The sequence below is a fragment of the Mirounga leonina genome, unplaced genomic scaffold, assembly GCF_011800145.1.
Source record: "Mirounga leonina isolate KUSES-001 unplaced genomic scaffold, KU_Mleo_1.0 Mir_357, whole genome shotgun sequence".
Classification (NCBI taxonomy): domain Eukaryota; kingdom Metazoa; phylum Chordata; class Mammalia; order Carnivora; family Phocidae; genus Mirounga; species Mirounga leonina.
In genome coordinates, this window is record NW_023270702.1 from 16,410,463 (window position 1) to 16,429,508 (window position 19,046).

At 34.9% G+C, this 19,046-nt stretch overlaps 1 protein-coding gene across 2 annotated transcripts in view; it reads left to right on the plus strand.

Moving 5' to 3' along the window:
* The window catches only part of NDST3 (N-deacetylase and N-sulfotransferase 3), a 176,892-nt gene extending 158,182 nt beyond the window's left edge, over window positions 1-18,710 (plus strand). For both annotated transcript variants that reach the window (XM_035030334.1, XM_035030335.1), the window contains 4 exons: window positions 2,478-2,648; window positions 4,032-4,141; window positions 13,291-13,393; window positions 17,578-18,710. In XM_035030334.1, the coding sequence (XP_034886225.1) occupies window positions 2,478-2,648; window positions 4,032-4,141; window positions 13,291-13,393; window positions 17,578-17,697 (504 nt within the window). In that variant the 3' untranslated portion in view covers window positions 17,698-18,710. The remainder of the gene's footprint in view (window positions 1-2,477; window positions 2,649-4,031; window positions 4,142-13,290; window positions 13,394-17,577) is intronic.
* Window positions 18,711-19,046: the final 336 nt, after the last annotated feature.

The following is a 19,046-nucleotide window of genomic DNA, read 5'->3' on the forward strand; positions in this document are numbered from 1 at the left end:
AGGCCAGAAGGGAGTTGCATGATACATTCAAAGTACTGAAAAGAAAAAACCTACAACCAAGAATAATCTGCCCAGCAAGTTTATCATTCAGAATAGGAGAGATAGTTTCCCAAACAGAAGTTAAAGGAGTTCATCACCATTAAATCAATGCTTACAAAAAACATTAAAGGGAATTCTTTGGGTGGAAAGTAAAGGCCATAAACAAAAGTAAGAAAACTATGAAAGGAAAAAATTTCACAGGTAAATGCAAACATACAATTAAGATTGTAGGTTAATCACTTATAAAACGAATATAGAGGTTAAAGCACAAAAGCAGTAAAGTCAATTATACCTACAAAAATCAGTCAAGGGATTCACAAAATAAAAGGATGATGAGTGTGGTATCATATACATAAAACATGATGGAGGGAATAAAAATTTAGCATCTTTAAAATGGGCTCAAACTTAAGCAACCATCATCCTAATATAGACTGCTATATGCATAAGATGTTATATATGAGCCTAATGGTAACCATAAATCAAAAACCTATAACAGATATGCAAAAAAATAAAGAGAAAGAATCCAAGCATAACAAGAAAGAAAGCCATCAAACCACAAAGGAAGACAGCAAGAGAAGAAAGGAACAGAGAAGAACTACAAGAACAATCTCAAAACAAGTAACAAAATAGCAATAAGTACACACCTATAAATAATTACTTTAAATGTAAATGCACTAAATGCTCCAATCAAAAGACATTGGTGATTGAATGGATAAAAAAGCAAGATCTATCTATATGCTACCTGCAAGAGACTCACTTCAGACTTAAAGACACATACAGATTGAAAGTGAAGGGATGGAAAAGCATTTAACATGCAAAAAGAAAGCTGGGGAAGCAATGCTTCTTATATCAGACAAAATAAACTTTAAAACAAAGACTGTAACAAGAGATAAAGAAGGATACCACATAATGACAAAGGTAATAACCAAAAACAAAACAACAAAACCAAAAACTCCTTATCTGAATCTCTGCACCTGGGTTGGAAATAAGGCTGCTTCTCTGTATTAAAGTGAATGCACATAGCTCTGATCTTCCAGACAAGTGTAGTATGTTCCATTCCCACTGATAGGATTTCAAAAAGATAATTCATGACAATCTAGGATATTAGAGAATAAAGTTTCTTAGCACTGGGTCCTTTTGTTATTTAACAAAAGTAGTTTTTCCTGATTCAAAAAAGGAAGAACAGATTGTCAGGAAAGGTTTTGTGCTGGGGACAGAGTAGGAAAAGGTCATAATAAAGCAGATGGGATCTTAGATAGGCATGTTGACAATAATCTGCATAATAGGAAGTGAGACATCCTGGAAAGCTGAAATCCACAACTCCACACTAAGCATTGATGCCAAACTCCTACAGCCATCTATTAAATCATAGTATACAGCAAATTGCAAATTGACTGATTAGATTTTGTGTCTTTTACCTTTTCCACCAGGTATCTAGAGAAAAGAGAAATAAGCCTTAATTGACTCAAAGAGAAAAGAAAATTGGAACTAGGCAACCGTTTAGCCCCTGAAAAATTGAGAATTTACCATAAAGGGAGATTTCAAGGCTGTAAGCTAACAAAATGTCCTAAATATTACAAATAAATCACTCTATGGTGGCAAAATGCAGGCTTTAACAAAGTCTAGTAGTGGTTGTAGTATAGTAATTTGAATCTCAATTGCAGCAAATTTTCTATTCAACTAGATGTGGTAAGCATCCACAAACCTACCACTAAGCCTGAATATTTATTGGTCAATTTAGGAAAAAGGTGATTTCCTCAAACCCATGGGCCTCAGCCTGAGCCATTATGAAACACTTTCCTATTTGGATTGCTGCCTTCTGCATTTCTGTACAATAAATGATTCTGATTCATCACAAAGGAAGGTTACCATTAGGTAAAATAATCTTGGCTTTTAGATGCTAGGTGGTATGTGATAAAAGCTGTGGATTTCAGATAATGTACATGTCAGAGTTTTCAGTAGTTTCTCCATTCAAAATAGCCAGTAGGGCTTTTCTAATCTAAACCTGCATTAATAGACGGAGCAAAACTATATAGCAAAACTAGCAGAGTGCTTGTGTATTACGGATATTCAATGGATATAACAAATGTTTTGCTTATGGGCTGCAAAGGGGGCATTAATGCAACTTTCAAAAGTTTACTTTCAGAATAAATACATACACTAAGGAAAAAAACTCAGTAAAGTTGGTTAAGGAGGCCTATCAATAAGAATTCAGCCTCTCCCAAGTAAGTTCTCAAAAAAGATACCTTTATCAGTGTCATAACTTTAAATCCTGATGCTCCAAGCAAACATTTTCATCCTTTATTAATTTCAAAACAAATAACTCTCCAGCAGTGAGTCGCTCCTTCCTTTAGCTTCGAGACTTGTCACAGAGATTGGTTTTTAATTATTCATGCCTATGGTTCAAGTTAGTTTAATTATCCACCTTTTCATCATAGCATCAGCGATCGCATGAAGACCCCGCAGCTCTGAAGTTTAGCTTCTACGAAGTGATCTCAGCTGGGCCCCGTGCACCCTCCGAGCTTCGAGCCTTGCAGAAGAGATGTTTGGTCCCAGGGTGGTATGCCAGCCACATCGAGAGATGGCTTGTTTATTTCCCTCCTTTTCAGGTATTGAGCAATAAGAATTTACATCATGTTACAATCTCATTAAGTTGATGACTTTGCCTCTAGGATAGAGGAAATTTTTACTCATTAAAACATTACTAGCTTTTACTCTGTAGTTGTACATAAGACTGTGGCAAAGAATACTAGTTAGGCAGAGGTAGACCAACTGCTTAATTTTCTTTCTAAAAGTATTTCAGAATATTCTCCCTGCTGTATTTTCTAGTGCATGCCCATCCTGATTGTAAAGAGCTTCAAAAGCTTCATATCCCTGATTCTTATTCTGCCCGTAAAGCTTGTGAACCTCTTAACCAATAAGGCAAATATTGTTTTGCTTAATTGTCATTATTTCCCTTTGAACCACCTTGCTGAATTTTTCATGAGCCCTATGTTTTTCCTGCCTTCCTTGCTTCTCTCTTTTGCCAGGCACCAACCTAGATTACAAACTCAGCCCCTATATTGGATTGCATAAAGCAGTCCAGTCACACAGACATGGTGCTTGCCTGTGTGTCTAGATTCGCTGTCCAACATGATAGCTGCTGCCACATCTGGCTATTTAAATTTGTATTAAAATTACATGAAATTAAAAAGTCAGTTTCTCAATCACATTAGCCACATCTTAAATGCTCAATAGCTACCTGTTAGACACCACAACTTAGAACACGCCCATAGTCACAAAACATTTTAGTGAACAATGCCAATCTAGACTAAACAGAAATACTGGAGAAGAGGGATGAGCAAAAAGGAAGAACAGATTGTGGTCACTTTGTGGTCCTCCATCATGGTCTCCTGGCATTTTATCTTTCTGGCCACCTGCCTCCTTCCCTAGAGTAACACGCAAATTCTTCCCCTTCGTCAGTTGAGGAACTTCTGTCCACATTCAGGTTCTCTAGGAGCCTTGCCTTTTTTTCCAAATGGATTATCTAACTATTTCTTAAAACTTTACAGTGCTACTCCTTTGAATGGACTCATGGAGAATGACATGTCCTCTGCCTCATTACACCTGGTGTTATTCCAACTTTTCTTCTTTTCTACAGTGCTCCTTCCCAGCTTGAATGATGGAATCATTGTTTGCTTGGTTTCCATTTGTGATTTTGTAGTCACGTTTCTTAAGCTCTTTTGGTTCCCTTAAATGGCTTTCTTGTTTTCATAATATTTTCGGGACTTCTCAGATTACAAAAACATGAGTGCATTTAATTAGTGTGATTTATTTCTTATTCCAGGCCATTAATTAGAAGGGCCTGGTTAAGTCTAACAACAATGTGTGCAAATCCCCTCAGTAGAATGTCTCTCACTGAATAAATTCAAGAGTGCAGGAATTTTTTATTATACAGTTACACAACTTTTTTCAATGTGCATTGTCTTTTTTTTTCCCCTTTGGTAATTTAGTTGCTAATTATTGATGGGCAACAGCTAAGGATGGATCCTGCTACAGTGATGGATGAAGTACAGAAATTTCTAGGAGTCTCTCCTCATTATAATTACTCTGAAGCTTTAACGTAAGTTTATATTCTAATTAACTTATTGAAGTTTCAGGAAAGAATTGGTTTTTTAAAAATTGTAGTTTGGAGCTACAGCTATCATGTTAGCTGTTCCTTACATACTGATTATTTTCTGATTAGCTTGACATTAACTACTTGGAAACAAACTTTCAACAGTGTGGCAAAGAAATGTCCTAAATCCTCTGTTGATTTCTAACTATGAAATATTTTCCCCTAGAAGGAAAGTAGAGAAGCAAAATAATTATAAATCTTAAAACCAGCAATTAACCACAAAAGAGGCTACTTAAGTCGGTAAGTGCTGAGCCTGTTTAACAGACAATATGAGGAACTCGGTAGAAGCATAAAGAGATGACTAACTAGATGGTTTATGAACTCTCTCCTCCGTCTTTTGTGCAATTTTCAAAAACAATGTCATGCAGCAAAAAATCACCCAATAGGTGACTGAACTGGCAGAGAGAGATGTGCTCTTACACATACTTCCATTTTTTGCTTCTGTGTTTTTACTCACTGTGTTATCTGACCCTGTCACCTCTTCTTCAGGGGGCCAAAGCAATTACAGCTCTGGTTTGGTTTTCTTTTGCTCCTTTTTTTCTGATTTGCTTAGGTAACTGACTCCATCTCGGCCAGGACGAGGATAAGGCAAGAGAAGCGTTAGGATTTAATGAGGCACTAGCTCTCAGGTCCATGCAAATGCCTAAGAGAGAGTGCCTCCTGAAATTTTGCACCCCACGTACCTCTCTTACCTTACCTTAATCCTGACTTTGGACTCCATTTAGCATTTTAAATAAGACCTCCATCTTACTTTGTCCACAATTACGGTTGGCAATCAAATTTCTGAGGGTTGTGTTTGTTCCTATTTCCCATGCCTACAGCAACTGGAAGATACTAAGTTGGATGGGCCATAGACCTGACCCCCACTATAACACTGTCTTTTTTAATTTTAGGGTCATAGACTGAGCCTTAAAGAAACTGAAAGGGGGTGTTATGGAATTCTTCCATTGTATTTCTCATTATAAAACTCACTTCTATAGATCAACTGATTTTCTCTTTTTATTGTACGTTTTATCTTATAGCAAGCTACAAGTTGTGAGAGGCAGGATTCCTTTACCTTTCAACATCCCTTATGACAAAGATTGGCAGAAAAACATCCAATACTACTTATGTCTTGAACAAATCATATGTAGAGACATATGTAAGAAAGACATTTTGGTATGGAGGACAAAGGAACTTGGCTTTTGAGCATCCTTCCCAAGAGCCATTTACTTTGTTGTTACTAGTAACCTTCTGACCTCTGTGTTTTTATACTACGAGTACTATTAGAGCTTTGTAGAGTTTAGTTCAAGTGCTAACACAGACTCTACTTGCCTTAGGTATTTAACTTTCAGCTTGACTTTAAAGAAACCTGAGTGATTTTAGTTTGCAGTTAGAAATTCAAGTCTACTTTCTGCTTCATATCTTTTTAAGTGTCTCTGAGAAAAGAAAGCTCTTATTTTCTAAACAGTTTTCTATTTCAAGTTGGTTTATCTTTGGGTCTTTTTTATAGAGCATATAGCAAAACATTGTATTTCAGAAAAAAGAAGTGAAGTATTCTATAAAGACATAATCTCTTTTTTTATGGAATGGTCCTTGACCTGCATGCTGTGTTATTTGTCCCCTTTGCATCCAGCTCAGCAGCAAGCTTTTTATTCACCTCCACAGTCAAGAAAAGGGAGTGTAAACTTAAGAGAAGTAATATCAAAGGAACATTCTATATACAAAGAACTGTGGATCACTTTGCACCTGGGATGTATCTGGCTAAAACTGCCTGTTATATGATTCTCTAGCCTGGTATGGGGCTCAGTGGGTGAAGCAGCAAGATAAGATATGTGTAGTCTCTGAAACCACAGCTTCTCACCCTGCAGGACTGCCCAAGCTCTCACCCTGCTGATAGAAATAATGTACAGCCATTCAGTTTCTTTTTAGATTTTCTTGTCAATCATCAGTTGGCCTTACACACATCAGCAGTGGAGCTGTTGTAGAATATTTGGAATTTCAGGTCATTGTCTTAGGTCTGAATTGGTGTACCTCCTCCTTCACCAAGCCCTTTACAGGTCCGAACCCTGCCCTGATAATTTAGTTACTCTTGTTAAAGTAACTGTACTGATAAATTTTTTCTGTGGTGCTTTGGACACGTTGAGGATGAGCAGGAGTCAAACAGAATGTATGTTCTCAGGAATGTCATTTATTGCTTCATATTTTTTCTGCTAGTGATAGTGAAGACTATCTCTCTGGTACTTAAAAAGAAATAATTAAAATCCTCTAAGAACGTACTGAACTGCAAACAGATATGAATTCTCAACTAACCACATAAAGCCAGTTTTTTTGCACAGAGAAGAATAAATGAATGAAACTAGGTCTACACAAAGATTTTACTATACAGTCTTGGCATGAAAAAGTACTCCAATTTAAGCACTCTATAAATTGATTATTTTCAATATAAAAACAGTTTCAATTTCAAAACTATTTTCAAGAAAAATGGCAGTAAGTTTCCATTGTTCGAGTATTATTTATTCCTTTCCGCAATTGCTAAAGAAAGTATTCACGACTTCCAAATTTCATGCAGCCATTGGATAGTCTATGATGTCTCAAAAATGACTTAGTACTGTCATCATGAATTTTAAACGACATTTAATATGTAAAAAAAAAATTTCATTTTCTTGGTCAGAGTGATGTGATTACGCAGTATAAGTTTTAAACAATATAAATGGGAACTTCTCATGCAATTAAGGAAATTAGTATTTTACAATTCTTGTTCAATATAACCTTCATGCCTAAATTGTAAATAGGATTGATATACTCACACTATTTTAGCTTTCATGTTATGTGTTACATAGTGTTTTAGGCTGACTGATCATTTGAGAGAAAGCAATAAAAATCATGTACCATGGAATTGTGCTAATTTATATAAACTAATTTATAAAAAATATAAACTTTTTATTTTTCCATGAACATATGCACTCACAATTACACGTAGCCATCAATGACCATGACAACAGGTTTCATATGTAGAAATACTGGTTAAATACCTGAATTTGACATCTTTACTTCCCAGTCAGTTAACCTCTTTCTTAACACAGATGAAACGGGATTGTGTTATATGAATTTTTAATACGAATTTACTATGAAAATTTCAATAAATGGACAATAAGAATTTGAAGGTCAGGGGCTGAATAAAGATTGTGGGTTTGTTTTGTTTTGTTTTGTGGGTGGGGCTCAGTAAGTCATAAAGAATTAAAGCTGCTTCAGAATTCAAGAAGGTCTTCAATTGCGTCTCATCCCCCTTCCCCTAGCAACCAAATTTATATTGCCAAGGAAGTCTTTCCCATCCCGTTGTAGATGAGTTTGAGTAAAAATGTGCCACATTAAAATCTTTTTCAGTAGCAAAAAAAAAAAAAGTAGCCATAGTAGCTAAAATCTGTTGGTTCCCTGGACGACCCATGAAAGAAGCACCTAGCAATGGTAAGTAGTGAAAAAGACAGTCTGCTCCAATTTCTAATGATTAGCTTGTTTTTAAAAGTGGTTATAACATTTGAAAATCAATATAAATATATATATTCTACATTTATATGTTTACATATATTGCTTCATACCAACACTGTATGTGATAGGTACTATTAGCTCCATTTTTCAGCTAAAAAAAAAAAAAAAACAAAAACAAAAACCGATACAGAAAAGCTAAGCCAAAAGTCACTTGGCAAATAAATTGAGGAGTCAGGACTAAAACTCAATCAGTCCACTGGACTGTGCTGCCAATCTATTAAGCTCTTTAAGTTGGCACAAGATGTTAGAACCAGAGAAAAACAATATTGTAAATTATGACTAATGAATAGTACACCAATAGGAAGTACTTTATTTAAAAGACTGAAACTTTAAAATGAGCTTTGTAAGTTGTCTCAGGCTTTCTTATAAAAAGAATCCATCTTCAGACACACGATCACTTTGCATCATAAATGTGCAATCATAGTGATATGCAAATTAAAATCACACTGAAATACCACTAGAATGGCTGTAATCCAAAAGACAATACCAAATGTTAGCAAAAATGTGGAGAAACTGGAACCCTCATATATTGCTGATGATAATGTATAATATATGGCCACTTTGGAAAAGCAATTTTGCAGTCTCTTAAAAATTAAACAGAAGCTTACAAATAATTCAACTCCCAAGAGAAACGAAAACCTACATCCAACAAATACTTGTTCACAGAAGCATTATTAGTAATAGCCAGAAACTGATAACCCAATGGTGGGAACCACATGTGATTCCTACTTTGTTGGACTCGACTTCGTTAAGTTTAAATTAGCAGTTTATCATCCCACTGTCTACCCTGTGATTTTTTTTTAAGGCTCATGTTTATTCAATGTTCTCTAACATTGTGATTGTATGCTAGTGATACTACTTTTAGAATGCTCTTATGAAGTGAGGAATCAATGTGTTCAAAAGACAAAAAAAAAATTTATGAATGAATGAATGAATGAATGCCAAAAACTGGAACTAACCCAAATATCCATCACCTGGTAAATGGCATATCCACCCCATAAAAAAAAAAAAAATGGGGGAAATTTCCAGAAAAGACAAATTAGAGACTGAAAGTAGATCAGTGCTAGCCTGGGCCTGGAGGTAACAGCAGGGATTGCTTCCAGTGGGCTCTAAGGAATTTGGGGGGATTATGGAAATGTTCTAATACTGGATTGTGGTGATAGTTATACAACTATATAAACTTGCTACAAATCACTTAATTGTATACGATGAGTGTTATAAGTAAATTATACCTTAAAAAACTGTTACAAATAAAATGGGTATCAGCAAAATGGCTCATTAAATCATAAAAGCATGTTTGTAGAGAGGAAACTGATTTAAAAAACAAAAACAAACAAAAAGTAACCTCTCTTTGTTCCATATTAGCAACACCTGAATGATGGTGTTTTGATTTTGAAATTTACCTGCATTGTTTGCAATTCACTATTCTCCCATGGAAATGTTATTTCAATCTAAAGGCATTTTAAACATACTTGAACTTCTAAGTATAATCTGAATATTCCCTAGGATTCACCTGCCAAAATGTCACCAGTTGGATTCTGAATCATTGGAGAATTTCAATTGTCCCTGACTACAAGTCTCTTCCAGTTATTTCTAGACATCCCCAGGTGATATTCTATAGAAATTTAAGAACCAATCCATTCTTTTTTTTTTTTTTTAAGATTGTATATATTTGAGAGAGAGAGAGAGAGGAGAGTGCACAAGTGGGAGGAGGGGCAGAGAGAAAGGGAGAAGCAGACTCCCTGCTGAGCACGGAGCCTGATGTGGTGCTCAATCCCAGGACTCCAGGATCATAACCTGAGCTGAAGACAGACGCTCAACAGACTGAGCCACCCAGGTGCCTCCCCCTTTTTTAAGATTTTATTTATTTGAGTGAGAGAAGAATAAATCCATTCTTGTTTTACTCTAATTCTACAAAGTTCTATTGGATGACTATTATGCGAAAGACTCTGGGATACAATGATGAACAAAGTATCTCTACCTCCAGGAAGGGGTGGGTAACCAGAGGCATAAACAACACAAAAAATTTCCCCCAAAAAGTTCACTTCCTGAAGTCCTTTAAAGGAGGGTCCTAGCCATGACTAGTGCCTACACAAAGGTTTCTTGCTGTACCACCAGATATCAGTGGTACCAAGTTTAATCTTAAGAGGAACACTGATGATATTCTAAACAGATGTAGGAAGATCTTTCTCTGTTTTGTGTCAAGCTTCTTCACTTGAACTCTGAAATATAAATATAAATATAAAATATAAATAAGATGAAGACATATCATGTTGTGTCCTGATCTCACATAGTTGTGTCAGTAATCATGAGAAATAGGCTTTGCATAAGTGGGATGTGAATAATCCTTTAGTGTCTCTAATATCCAAACAAGTATAGAAGCAGAAATCTAGGTTTGCATTCTTTTCATACAGCTATGTTATAAAAGCCACAAGATTAGCTAGCTACATATACCTTCCAAATCACATCCATACATATACACACACATTCAATCACAGTATAATTTTAAATCAGTTTATTGATAGAAAATTCATATATAATAAAATCTACCCATTTTAACTATACAGATTGATGACACAGAACACTTCCATTAACCCAAAAAGTTTCTTCATGCTCCTTTGCAGTCAATCCTTTCCCCTCACTCCTGACCCCCAGCAACCACCCATCTACTTTCTTTCATTTAGCATAGTGCTTTTGACATTCCTCCCTGTTGTTACATCTTTCAGTAATTAGCTCTTTTTTATCATTGAGTAGTACTCCATTTTATGGATATACCACAATTTGTTCATCCTTTCACTAATTGATAGACATAGAGTTGTTTCCATTTGAGGCTACTTACAAATATTTGTGTACAGATATTTGTATGCATATATAAATTCATTTTTCTTGGATATATACCTAAAAATGGGGTTGGTGGGTCAAATATTAATTATATATTTAAATATATAAGAAGCTTTCCAAAATGGCTATAATATTTTTAATTTCTACCAACAAGGTGTAACAGTTCTAATGGTTCCACATCTTTGCCAAAACTTGGTATTGGTCTTTTTAAATTGTTATTCTAGTGAGTGCATAGTGGTATTTCATTTGTGATTTTAATTAGCATTTCCTTAATGATTAATTATGTGAGCAAATTTTTGTTTGTTTACTGGTCATTCGCATATGTTTTTTGATGAAGTACTTGTGCTAATCTTTACCCAATCTCTATTGGTATTGTCATCTTTTTTTGTTGAGTTATATATTCTGAATACAAGTCCTTTATTAGTCCTATGTTTTACAAATACTATTGCTTAATCTATGACTTCTCTTTTCATTTTCTAAAGTATTTTAGAAAAACAAAGGTTTTAAATTTTGAGGTATTCAAAATTATCATTATTCTTCTTTTATCATTCATCCTAAGATATCTTTGCCTAAATCAAGATTACAAAACTTTTCTGTGTTTTTTTCCTTTTTACTTTCAAAATTTTTATAGTTTTACCTCTTAAGTCTAGGTCTATGATTGACTTCAGGTTAATTGTTAAATACAATGTAAGTGTGAATATTCATATTTTCCATAGAGATATCTAATTTTTCCTGTTTAATTTGTTTAAAACACTATTCTTTCCCAACAAATTTATTTGGCACCTGCTTTTGAAAGTCAGTTGATTGTAGATGTGATGGTCTATTTCTGGACTCTATTTTTTTCCATTTATTCATTGGTGCAAATACCACACAGACCTGATTACTGTAGCATTATAGTAAATCTTAAAAGTCTATAGTATAAGATCTCCAACTTTGTTCTCCTTTTTCAAATTGTTTTAGCTTGGCTAGGTCCTTCGCATTTCCATATACATTTTAAAATCCTCTTTTCAATTCCTAAAAATTCCATTGCAGTTTTGATTGGAATCATACCGAATCCATAGATAAATTTGGAGAGAGATGATATTTTCAAAATACTTAGTGTTTTGATCTATAAACATGGTATAGCCCTCTTTGTTTATGTCTTCTACAATTCCTTTTAACAATCAATGCTTTGTAGTTTTCAGTGTCAGATCTTGCACATATTTTATGTTAAAAATTTTTCCCTAGGTATTTCACATTTTTAGGCTAACTTAAATGTGTTATTTTTGGTTGCCAGTTGTTCACTGCTCGTACTATGATTTTAAGAAAAAGTCAGAAACAGTATTCTGAGTAGTGTGGATTTCAAAACAAAAGGAAAAAGTAGCCCCAAGTGATACTTCTTTCTAATGAAGAGGAAAGTATAGCAATAGAATTATCAAATTACAAAAGCAATGTAATAGAATTATCATTGCTGATTCTTACTTCTGCTTTTATATTCAAGCATGGAAATTACTATTTATTCATAATGAGTGATTATATAAAACATAACCAGAGACCAGTGAAGAAGAAAAGGCATTGTACTTAGAGTAAGGAGGCCTAGATTTAGGTCATGACCTGCATATGGAAAAAATATATAGTCCAAGAGAAATAAACCTTGACAAACATTTCCTGCTTTTTCATTTTTTATTCAACTAACATTCAGTGAACATTCAGAAAGACCAAAAACACTATGCTAAGTGCCATAAAATGGGAAGAATCCTGTACTCCATATCATTAAGGGGTTATAAATGAAAGTTCAAAGGAGAAAGAGTTACATAAAATATTTTGGTAAACTGGGGCACCTGGGTGGCTCAGTCAGTTGAGTGTCTGACTCTTGGTTTTGGCTCAGGTCATGATCTCAGGGTCATGAGATTGGTCCTACATCCAGCTCCATGCTCAGCATTGAGTCTGTTTCAGATTCTCTCCCTCTCCCTCTGACGCTCCCCCCACTCTTTCTCTCTCTCTAAAATAAATAAATGAAATCTTTAAAAAAATGTTTTGGTAAACTACAATGTAAGTTTAGTAAGTTAACTAACTGGAATTAAAATTAAAACTTAAAAAAATAATAAATAATAAATAAAACAACATGAAAGATAAAAAATAAATAAAATATAAATTTAATGTGCTACTATTACTTTGATTATAGTTATGCCATGAAAATCCATATTTATAGGTACTGTGACTTTAATACAGAGCTCATACCAAAATAAGAAAGTGGCTCTGGAAAAATAAGTAAGTGGATTATAGCTGGAGAACCCTAAAATTAATCACTCCATGGCACACCAAAACCCTTTCTCTTCTATTACTCTGTAATTGTATGGGATAAATACTACATACATCCATAGATATGGATGAAACCTGACTTGTCATTTTTAAACCCTACAAAGGAAAAGAACAGACTTGAAATTTATAAAACTTTTTCCTTCCAGATGAAGGAGGTAGGCTTATTAATTTCTATTAATAGGAGACCTTCTGCTGACAATTTTTCTATTAGGAGTCTGGCAAACTCACAAATATGACAGATGGACTAAGAATTCAGAAGTATGCCAAAAGGCTTTATGCAAAGTGACTTAGTCAAAAAATATGCCAATTTCTCTGGTTATAGATTAAGATCCAAAAATATATTCATGGTTTTGGTCATTATACCTTATAAATTGCTTGAAAAATACTTTTTTGTGTTTTGTGTTTTTAATTTTTTTTTTTTTTAGGTTTGATTCTCATAAAGGCTTCTGGTGTCAGTTATTGGAAGAAGGTAAAACAAAATGCCTTGGAAAGAGCAAAGGAAGAAAATACCCTCCAATGGATCCTGATGTAAGTATAAAGCTTATAAATACAAATTAAATAAGCAAACTAATAAGTAATATGTATTTTCTTATAAAAGTGGTTAAAATAAAAATTTAGTCTTTCTAAAAATTACAAGTGACATTTGGATTTCAAATGCATCCAGGTTGCTTATTTGGATTTTTCCAATGATACATTACCTGTCATACAAGAATAAAGGAAAACAACAGAATTTTCTATTTTGAAGCAGAAGAAGGCAACATCTCATTACAAAAAGAATGATACATTCACAGAAAATTTAGCCCTAAAAATGAAACCAAGACAGGAAATACATCAACTGGAAACTGAAAACAGGACCAAAATATTTCTGTTTTTTCCCCCACTAAGTCACGCTATAGTAATAAATGTGGCCTGCATAGTAATATTTCTTTGATAGTTTTCTTTGGATGATTATTAAAATTTACTTTCAGAGCACCATAAAAATAATCCTTACACATTAATAGAAACTCAAGGGCAATTTCCATGGTATTTCAAGAAAGTAATATAAAATATATCATTTTCATTTATGTCAAAGCTATTTCTCTATTATATTTATTATATTTATTAAACTAAAATGTTTAAAAGACACTGTAGAACATATTTCTTAGCATTTTATTTTACTCCTATCAAACACAGACATACTGAGACATATTATTAGATTTTGTAGTAGAGAAAGATAAGGAAAACAAAATTTTTTAGAATATCAGTACTTCCATATTGATACTCCAGCAAGGTTACTGTGTAATATATTCCAAGGATTTTTTAACTCACACTTCTGACACCAAATGTGTGGCATTTCATACCAACCAATCATGCAAATTTCTGCAGATACCAACTAGGTGCCCTACAATTTAACTCAATTGTGACACTAACTAAGACCCCACAGGTAAAGGGCTTACTACCACAAGAATGCCCTCCCTTCAGACTCCAATAGCAAGTAGCAGGTTCCCAAGTTACTCACTTCTGTCCCAAGTGGCTACAAATCAAGTGTTCTCATGACCCCTTCCTCAGGTTTAAAATTTGCTATTACAGGGGCGCCTGGTGGCTCAGTCATTAAGCATCTGCCTTCGGCTCAGGTCATGATCCCAAGGTCCTGGGATCAAGTCCTACATCGGGCTCCCTGCTCAGCGGGAGACTGCTTCTCCCTCTCCCACTCCCCCTGCTTGTGTTCCTGCTCTCACTGTCTCTGTCTCTGTCAAATAAATAAATAAATAAATAAAATCTAAAAAAAAAAAAAAATTGCTATTACAGTTCAGAGAACCCAGGTAAACACTTTACTTTCTATTATCATGAAGGATACAAATGAATAGCCAGGGGAAGAGGCACACAGAACAAGGTCCAGAAGGGTGCTAAACCACAGGAGCTTCGTCTCTGTTGAGTTTGTGGTGTATCACCCTTCCAGCACATGGATGCATTTACAGACCCTGATATTCTCCAGAGTCTTCATTTAGGGCTTTTACAGGGGTTCCTTTTAGGTATGCATGATTGATTAAATCACTGGCCATTAGTCATCATCTCAATCCCCAGTCCCTTTTTCCTTCTTTGGAGGTCAGAGGGTCGGGCTGAGAGTTCTCAACCTCTAATCTTACGTTTTGTTCCTCTAGCAACTAGCCCCCATCTGACACTATCTATGGTCCCACCAAGAGTCACCTCATTAGCATAAATTCAGGTATGGCTGAACTTGTTATGAATAACAAAACACACTCCTTTCACCCCTATCACTCAGGGAATTGCAAGGATTTTAGGAGCTCTGGGCCAGGAACCCGAAATGAAAACCAAATACATATATTTCTTATTATATCACAATATCATGTATATACTGGGTTTATTTGAGGGTGTAGAGTGGTTGCTTTCATGCAAATAGTGACCAGAGAGAAGGCAAGAGTAGAGGAGCCTTCTTAGAGACAACGGACACACCACTGTGAGAATAAATGAGAGGAGGTGGTACTGCCACAACGTGGCTCCCTTCTCCCCTTATTACAGAAAAATGCCAGCACCCAACTGTCACCAAAACATCATAGAATGCATTTAACCCAGGTAAATTAAGAAAGCTGTTGGCCTGCTTCTACTTTTACTTTGTTTGTGAAAATATAGTGTGGAAAAAGAATAAAAACTGACATTCTAAATTAACACCATTAAATCTAATATCTCTCCAAATCAAAAGCATGTAATAGATTCTTTAGTTTAATAAAAGGCCAATATACAACCTGATATTGAATGTATTATATGATTCCTTCTTTTTATATTTTTATATTATGAAAGTATATATTATTATCTCCTCTTATTACATTATTTTACATGTGTTTGTATGAAGTAGTCAGATTACACTGATATACATTAGCATATATCCTATCTGTGATTTTACCATCTAAAATATTCCCCCTTCTGAATGATGGTCAGATAACAATGTGTGTTCAATAAATCCTGCATACCACAAAGTTCTGTTCTAATAACTTTTGGCCTGAACATATTAGACTCTAAAATAGAACACATTATACATTGCAAATCTCATTTCATTTGTCTTGCCATAATGAGGGAGCAAAGCAACAAGAGGAAAGGGTACTTGAGTAAGGGGACATAATTACGGGGACACACATACCATAATAGGGCACAGGACAAGGGTTAGTCTACAGAGGTGCATTGACACAGGCAGCCAGGTATGAAAATAATGCCCCAAAGGCCAGTAAGTTGAGGCCAGTATCAGGAGGTTCAGTTCAGACACCAAAGGGATGGACAGTAGAAGTGGATCCCAGGAGGTTCAATTCTAGACTTGGATGTTGGACAATTACTTGCCAGATGGAAATATTAGAGAGCAAGCGGGCAAGAACTGGGTAGCCCCAGGCTGCTGCTATTCCAAGCAGGACTTGAGTCATAAAGAGAAACAGTACAAAGTGAGCCATTAAGAGAGAACAAAATGGGGAAGTTCAGAAACTCAGAGACAAGGACCTAAGGCTCCTTCCTAGATTCCAGGTCTGGCTGGCAGCAAAGGAGGCACAAAATTATCAGGCTCCCAGATATAGTATCTGGGAAATAAAATTTATCTCTACTGTTTTCTTTTGCCTGAGTATGCAAGCTCGGCCTGTCCGTGGCTTTAGAGCTAATGACTGAGGAAGACCAAAGACAGAAATGAAACAGACAGCCACAAATCACACAATGGTTTGGATTCTCCCTTGATCCCATTAATGGTTAGAAGATAGCACAAATATTCTATTGAATTCCAGTGATCATGATTCCTACAAAAGTCACTGTTACATCAAAATTATCAATACAAAATGAGACTTTCTTCTATGGTGTTTAAAATCGAGTACCAGATATGACATTTTAAAAGAATAGCACAAGGAATTAAATAAACACTGTTTAAAGGTTTGACTCTGCCGAAAATCTCAGAGTAGTACAAAGCCTGGAGGTACAGACACAGATGCAGAAATCCCCCCTTTACAACATTCCTAACAATGGTCATCCGACCTATATATGAATGCCACTAAATGCCATCTCACAGCACAACCCTTTCCAGTTTTGACAGTTTCAATTATTAAAATCTTTTAGATGGTAAAATCACAGATAGGATACATGCTAAGAGGAATCTACCTCCCTCTAAGTCAAGATAGTTTACAAGGCATTATTTTCCTTCCTTGGATCAAATCATACAAATATAGCAGGTTAGAGATTAACCCAGTTTACCTACTACATTTTCAAGCCTGCCACAATACTGTTTTTAGCAGTATGCCTTTGTATGCCTTAAAACATCTCTTCAGAAAGTGTTACGTACCTTCCAAATCTAAATGTAAATTAATGATGACCAAGGAGTATTTTATATTGTAGAAGTACCCAACTAACGTTCTCTAAAGCAAAGATGATTTTAATAAGAGCATCATATTAGACCCAACAAGTTGTCACAGCTATTTTTCTAGCAACTCAATCAAGTTATCTTAACATTTAATTCTGCACAATCAAGAAAATCACATGCTTAATACAAAACCTCTTTCCCTAGTAAAAACAGTGTATGCAGGTAGAGCGTCTATTGTGAAGAAGAGAGTCGCTGTGCTTGTGTTGTGCTAAATAAATAGCCCAGGTGCTTAGTATAAATCTCAGGTATCGTACACTTAAACATCACCACAGTATATGAAGTATACTTTAATCAACAAAGTGAAATGTCCTTTTGTGTCCCACCTCAGAGCAGAGCATTTCTGTCAAGCTACTACCGAGATCACAACGTGGAACTGTCCAAACTGCTACACAGACTGGGGCAGCCTCTGCCATCCTGGCTGAGACAGGAGCTGCAGAAAGTGAGATAGCACTGAGAAAACTTCTTGAGAGCCCATCTGCCATGTAACATTCACCTTTCCCAAAGCTTCCAGAAGCTACCAAAAGGCTGTTTAAAAATATACCTCTTCAAATGAGAAAAAAAGAACAAAGTTCCTTCCATGTGCTGGCATGTGGATGATTAGAAAAACAAAAACAAAAACAAAAACAAAAACAAAAAAAAGAAAGAAAAAAAAAGAAAACACACCTGTTACAAGCCTTGAGGCCTATGGCCTTTCTCTTAATCCGTATCTGAGCCTGTGGGATTATTGTAGACTACCGTGCACTCATGTGGAAGTCAACTGCAACCAATATAGGTATCAGACGCAAATGCAGAATTGTTCCATTTCATAGTAATATTTACACTTTTATATATCAACTAAGATTGTGTCTCTGTAGATTTTTAGACCACTGTTTGCCTGTAAAATGTTTTCTTATTCTTTGATTCTATAAAGTGTCCTATAAAACAAGAAGCAAAATAAACATCACAATGTAGCATAAAATGCCAAAGGCATAATACCCATGAAAAATGCTTGCCAAGATATAAATCCACTGAATATTTAAAAAGAATTGTAAATTACAATTTGTGCTAGATCAGAGAGTGGAAAAGTCATATATGAGGTTTATCTGCATCAAAATAAAAAGGTAAGTGCTATAGCAAAGAAAAAAGTGATTTTTCATACACATACTCTAGTGCATTTATGTAAAAATTACTAACTTCTCTGTCATAATGTAATTGTTGTGCTGAGATATGTTGTAAAGCCATCAAAAGGTATATGGAAACACGCTGAGTATACTAAAACAGTAAATAGTAAAGTGTACTCATGAAATCCTCTAAAAGGGAGAAATTGTAGGGGTCTGAAGATATACCATTGACAATTTATATCCTTTTTGTGAGCTACAAATCTACTCCAACAGTCCTCACTGGTTCTACAGAAACACTCGCTTAGAATGTGAGGTATGTGTCATCTCCAGAAACATACTGACTTTTAAAAGTAAATAACTTTTTTTAAAATCTTCTCCAGAACAAGACCTATTAAATGAAAACTAAGCACAGTGTCTCTAGATGATGTTGTTATTCATATTTAAATTACAGAAAAACTACATTTTCCCAGATAGTTCAAAATGAAATTGTGTAATGTAGAGATTTATAACAAAAAACAAATTGATATATGATTTTTAATCTCATATTTCCCATGATACTTTTAATATAAGGCAGAAGAAAATAAGTCAGGGCCGCGTCCCATTTTTTTTAGAATATTTTGTATATTCTCTTATGGAAGACAATAAAACATAGTTAAGTATAAGGATTATCTACCAAATTAAATGGAGGAAGTACAAA